The 6334-nt window shown below is 42.4% G+C and overlaps 1 protein-coding gene across 4 annotated transcripts in view; it reads left to right on the top strand.

Moving 5' to 3' along the window:
* The first annotated feature begins 1836 nt into the window (after positions 1 to 1836).
* NOVA1 (NOVA alternative splicing regulator 1) overlaps positions 1837 to 6334 on the top strand; it is a 92816-nt gene continuing 88318 nt past the window's right edge. The window contains exons 1-2 of one of the 4 annotated variants that reach the window (XM_018569518.1): positions 1837 to 2665; positions 4425 to 4568. In XM_018569518.1, the coding sequence (XP_018425020.1) occupies positions 2530 to 2665; positions 4425 to 4568 (280 nt within the window). In that variant the 5' untranslated portion in view covers positions 1837 to 2529. Of the gene's footprint in view, positions 2666 to 3487; positions 3629 to 3782; positions 4028 to 4424; positions 4569 to 6334 lie in introns of those variants that run through there. The other 3 variants (XM_018569519.1, XM_018569520.1, XM_018569521.1) reach the window with 3 other exon arrangements.

Genomic DNA, 6334 nt, shown 5'->3' with positions numbered 1-6334 from the left:
CCCGTCCCGTCCCGTGAGTGCTGCAACTTTGGACTACACCCTTCCAACTTTCCACTGGTAAAATACCAGCCAGGTGGAAACCTAAACCCCAATTGAAGTTTCAGTTTAAATTAGATCAATATATTCCAGGTACACTAGGATAAAAGGTGTTTAATGTCTTACAGTTGGTTTTCTTTTGAAGTCAGCCATAACCTGAGAAGAAAAGCCTGTGTCCTGTCAGCATGCTGGAGAGTGGGACTGTGGAAGCAGTGGTCTCTCTGAAGAGGTCAGACATGCCCTCTATTGAGTCTGACCTATAGCTCTGCAATCAGCAAAGTTAATGCTCCCTGCTCATCGAAGAGCTCTGCCACTGACTCCATAGGGGGAATGTCAGACCTCTGCAAGAGACTACTTTGGATAACGTAAGGTTTTTTTTTGCCATGTATGCCTCACTAGGGAGATTTCCCTTCACTTCCTTTCCGGTAGAAGGAGGATATATTTCCAATGTAAGGGATATCCCTTACATTATATCACTTTCTCAATCAATTCATCCCCACACAGCTACCTCCTCATGTATCACGTGCACCTGCCTTTTAGATTGTAAGCCCTCACGGGCTTACCATCTTGTCTTGAATTGTATTGTGATTGTAACGTCCTCCTTATATTGTAAAGTGCTGCGCTATATAAATCCTGAATATTAATAATAATAATTACTGCTTCCCCATAGGCAGGGGGCAGGCTTTTCTACCATTGAGTCCTCAAAAAGTTCAAAAAACTCCACCATTGGCATAGTGACATCACGAGAAAAGGTGCCAACTAGTCCAGTCTGTGGTGGGCACAGATAGCAGTAGCAGATCATTGGTCTTTATTCCCGGAAGAAACGCAGTGGAGGGTCATGCAGTGTGTATTCATGCGAATGAAAAAAAAAACCCCATAAACAATTGTGAATGGGTGAGAGTAGGGTTGTTTGGGAAGGATTAGTGGGGGTCCTAATTTTGCCTGGAGATGGTATTTAAATAAAGTCCTGTTTGTAGTATGCTTTATTACATCATACTGTACATAATTAAGCCCCTGCTTTGAGTTTTCCTATACCTGTGTAAGATTAAGTACTCTAAGACAATACAGCTCTATTGCTTTTATCTTGTGATTCTATTATACAGCAATGAGACGAGTGCAGTCCCCCATAGCAACCAACCAGAATTCACTGTTCAACTTTTAAGACAATTCAGTGAAATCTAATTGGTTGCTGAGCATTGCTACGCCACACTTTTATAATTATTAGTTTTACGATTATACAGGATTTATATAGCGCCAACCGTTTGCGCAGCACTTTACAAAATATGTTATGACTGATTTATACACTTATATACTGAATAAGCCTGGCATTGTCACAGGTTCAGAATTTTCTATGATTGTGATTGTATCTGAAAAATCTCCTTTGTAGAAATGTTTTTTCCCCAGAAATAAACGATACAAATGTATCGTTAAATTTAAATGCGGCGAAGACTAAAATGGAAATGCCATGAAATGCAGTTACTAGCGTGGTTTTATCTGCATCATGCTAAAGTATTCAGACAGCTGGTGGTTAACCAGCTTTCAATTAATAATGTGTATTTTTTTTAAGGCAGAGGAACTATCTGGAGAGTAACATGTTAAAAGACCATGTCACGGCGCAGGGGAAAGCGAGCCTAAGATAGAGGAGAGCACTGAGCCTGTGCTCCAGCGGCTGACCTATATAGGTAGGTGTAGGTAGCAGAAAGCCTTTGTGAGGGATGCTGGGCTAGGGATGTTCTACAGCATCCTTCGTATATACACAGACACTTCAGACCCCAGCCAGCAGAGGACAGAAGGCAGTACAACTGAAAGCAGCAGACACAAGAGATCCAGTGTGAGCAGCAGGCAGGGGGATTATTAGGAAACAAAAGAGAGAGGAGGAGGAGGAGAGAAAGCAAGGAAACAAGTCAGAGGCTGCAATCAGCACTGCTCCTCTCTCACACACATACACATCTCGCCGTCTCTCCTTTTCTTTCCTCCTCAGCCCTTCTTCATCCCCTTCCTCCGCACACCCCTTCCCTCCCTATCACTCTGCACCCTCCCCTCTTCTCTGTCGTTCTCCATCTCTGCCATCCTGCTTTATTTTCTGCTTGCCACCTCTCCGCTTCCCTCCCTCCTTTATATTTCTCTCATTCCCCCAATCCTTCTCCATCCTCCCCTTCTTCTTTTTTTCTCTGCACACTCTCCTTGCCACCCCCACCATTCTGCACTCCTCCCCCTCTTTTCTCCTCTCTCTTTCTCTCTCTCTCCATCCCTTTCCTCCCCCTCCTGGCTTCTCTTTTATTTATTTATTTTTGGCTGCTCTTCTCTGTCTGTTTCCCTTCTTCCTTGTATAGCTGTGTCTGTATTTTTTGGAGGTGCACCAGGGGGCTCCCCTTTGCAGTGCTTGCCGTGCAGGTAGTGGGGTCCCCCTCACTCCCCTCCTGCTTCAGCCTGTGCCCCCCCCTTCCCTCCAGAGTCCCCCCCTGTGCTCTCAGCCTGCTGCAGCCTACCAACATGATGGCCGCAGTTCCCATCCAGCAAAACGGGACCCATAGTGGGGTGCCCATAGACCTGGACCCCCCAGACTCAAGGAAGAGACCCCTGGAAGCACCCCCGGAAGCTGGAAGCACGAAGAGGACCAACACTGGAGGTGAGTGCACTGCCTGCTATTCTAAAGGGGGAGGAATGGATGTCTCAAGACAGATTCTCACCGCCCCTGGCCCTGCATGTACCCCTAGAACAGGCACCATAATGGGGGTGTGTGGTACGTTGCTGGGGGGCTTCTAAACTGGGCATGTTCATTGTAATCTGTGATCAAAATGGCGTCTTCTTCTGTTATTATTGTGGATTTTTATGGCTCACGTCCTCAACCTGTCCTATGCTCCCATCGCAATATGCTTTCATTAAGGCACTGCACGTATACACCCCTTTATGCTTCTGGGGTGCAGAGACATCTTGGAAAGGGGCACCTGCCCTTTATGTTCATGGCATTGTGTGCTTACAATAGATGCTGTAGATGTATGGGTGGCTGATTTAAGGGTTTCATTGTGAATCACTGCCGCTGCTGATGTAGAAGATGCAGGCACTGGCATCACTTGCAGCCCTCCGGAAAGGAACGGGTTAAATCCTAGTGCTGGAAGATGCATGGAGGAGGCAGGGACCAGACCAGTCAGCTGCACATCAGTGACTGCACCTCTCGGTCCCTTCTCATTGTTTCTGGGCATCCTTTTCTTTAGCAAGACAAACCTTTTCTTTCCCGAGTGCCCGGATTTTTGGAGCAATACTGTGTGCCTTTTTTTTTTTATCCCCCAATCATTAATTGTGAGCTTGGGGGAGGGGGGCAAGAGAGAGAAGCTCAGCTCACAGGAGCTGGGGGTTGCTTCTTCTGCATCCTGGTGATGTGTCCTAGCATCTTCACGTTCATTCCTATTGGAGGCATAACAATGCAACGATGCAGAGGTGAATGCATTTGCTGAGGAATTGAAGGAAGATCATTTTTTTTTTCCTTGGCTTGGATGTATGCTCCCAGCACAGGAATTACACATGGACCTGCACTTTTATCATAAACTGTACAGGGATATATATTTACTGGAACATGTTGAGGTTATGCAAAGTCAGTGACTTGTTTTATATTAAAAACAAATGAACAAACATGCAACATTTTCAATCATTCCATTTAGCAGGGACATTTATTCCCAATTTTGCTGTTTTACATTTTTCAATTCTGTTTTTTCTTTAACTTTGTTGGTTAAATGCGTAGCTATCCAGTGACCTGTGCGTATTTAAGATAACTGTGATTTAAGCTTTAGATCAGTTTGAAATAAGGGGGGAAAATCTTCTTAAACTACTTCAATTAATAAGCTTATAGGAGGATCATGAGAGATTGAAAGACGCTAAAGAAATACATTGGGATTAGTGTGGAAGTCATTCCACATTACGTTGAGGTTTTTTTTTTTTTTTTTCCCTTCTTGGCAACTACCTAATGCTTACAAATTAAACATGCTGTTCAGAGGTGAGATTATGGGTTCATTTATAGCAGATGTTTATAAAGAGTTTTGCTTGTCATATGCTTCATCCATGCACTTATGTTCATTTCCCATTGCTTTGTATTTTTTTTTTTTTTATTATTTGTACATAGGGTATAGATTATGTCAGTTCGATGTATTCATTGTCGATTATTATAGGGTGAACCGGACTTTGATCAGAAAAATAAACAAAAAATGAATATATTTAATCTGTGCCCAAAGCTGTGTTTTTGGGACATATGTAAGCGTGTAGCGGAAACCACGACATGGATAAAACGCTTAACATTTTGTACATCGAATTGCGAATGCCTGATAAAATTGTCTTGTATATATCTTTGCTGTATACTAACTGTTAATTTTTTTATTTTTTTTCCCCCTTGACAGAAGACGGCCAATTTTTCCTGAAGGTCCTCATTCCTAGTTATGCAGCCGGATCTATCATAGGAAAGGGTGGTCAGACCATCGTCCAGCTACAGAAAGAGACAGGGGCTACAATCAAGCTGTCCAAATCCAAAGACTTCTATCCAGGTAAAGATCATACCCGTGCCAGCACGTAACAAGCCTACTACGAAGTAGGATATAAATGCATCAATGAATAACTGCTGTTGGGATGATAAGAATGGAATGTACTGTTATGTGTGCTGCCTGATATTCCCCCTCCCTTGTATTATCTTTGCTTTAGTAGTTGGCTGAGGGGTGGTCGACCCTGCTTAGGTTTCTTGAGCATTTGTATGCATCTTAGTACTAGTGGCAAGTCACGCTTGCTGGCAGCTTGTTTCTGTAGTGCTTCTCGTCATTTTGGTATATGGGGAGGGTAAAGGGGCAGAAAAATTGCTGCCTATGACACACTTGCTGTGTAGGAGGATTCAGATTGGAGTCACGCAATCTTGGTGACATTTTAGTTTTGTGAAAGAGCGTGGCTGCCATGGCAGATGTCATGGCATATTCCTCTGAGCAGCTCACAGCACAAATAAACAGGAGTCGGCACACACTGAACTTGCCCAAATTAAAATATAAAACAGATTATATATTTTATGAAAAACCAAACTCTACGTAGCAGAATCCATAGCAGCTGCGGATTGCTGTTGATCGGGCTCTGAATACGTTGGTCTATATTAACGACCCAAAAGTATCTAGAAAGCACATTTGACGGTTGAATTTACATGCTGGATGTTCATAAATAAGGACAGTTACTGCAATAAGCTACTACAGCAGTGGTGTCACCCTGCAACAATATAGTGGGACAGGTCACTAAGTTAATTAGATGTTCCCACTGCAAAGACTGTCACTCTTAGACCACAATAAGAAGACTGCAATGAGACACTAGGCCGAAAGTCACTTATCAAATACATAGACGTACGATCCAAGTCATTTGTAATTACATCAGCCCTTACTATACAATTAGGCGCCATTGTTTCGTGTCACGGTTTGATTTGGGAAAGTCTATTTAATATCATTTTCTAGAAAAAGTCATGCAAATGAAAAGCATGAAGGGCGTCTGTTTTGAGTAATTTAGCTGCACTGTTTGCAAATAAAAATCTGAAAAATGTATGCAAATGCCTATAGTTCATCCTCTTCCAGACAAAACAGTGGGTTTTTCTTTTAGCAAGCCACCATCATTTCTTTAATGAGCTAGTTTTGCCTTATTATGCCTTAATGGCAGAAGACTTTGGAAGGCTTGTTTGGAATGTATGAGATCCTTGTGTATGCATGACTTTCTTGTTAGAATTATTTAAAACAATTGTTGGCTAGCTGTGTGTTTGTCGATCATGTTCGCCATTTGAATTGCTTTTGCCCTTATTGAAATGCATGTTGTGAGCATCACCTGTAATGAAGTAGTTAATTATTGTAGCGGATACATCAGAAAGGGATAGTAGGGTAAATGTGACAAGGCTGCATCCAGCATTTGTCTTATGGTCTGTCTTGGTAATCTAGGTAGCTGTACCTGAATTATATATATATGGTGTCAATTGGACTGAATGAAGACACCATACCTGCTATCCTATAACACACAGACCATGCCAATCTCTATAAGTCTGTGTGTGTGTGTGTGTGTGTGTAATGAAATATAATTTCTTGCATTATGCATGAGTTTGTATTATATGTGCTGAGATATTATAGGAAAGCGGTGTTTAGAAAAGAATTACAAATTAAAAGTGGGCTTGTTTTTACCAATAATATAATTCCACTTGAATTGGTTTCAATCTTGCAGTCCTGGGCCACACTTGTAGCCGAGTGTTTATAATTTGTGTCTCTGCTATTTGTGTCTGTGCTTTTATTAGCTGCATTGCTCT

The sequence above is a fragment of the Nanorana parkeri genome, unplaced genomic scaffold (assembly GCF_000935625.1).
Source record: "Nanorana parkeri isolate BGI_ZX_2015 unplaced genomic scaffold, ASM93562v1 scaffold1348, whole genome shotgun sequence".
NCBI lineage: Eukaryota > Metazoa > Chordata > Amphibia > Anura > Dicroglossidae > Nanorana > Nanorana parkeri.
The sequence above is the reverse complement of the archived record's forward strand: the minus strand, read 5'-3'. Positions and strand labels throughout refer to the sequence as shown.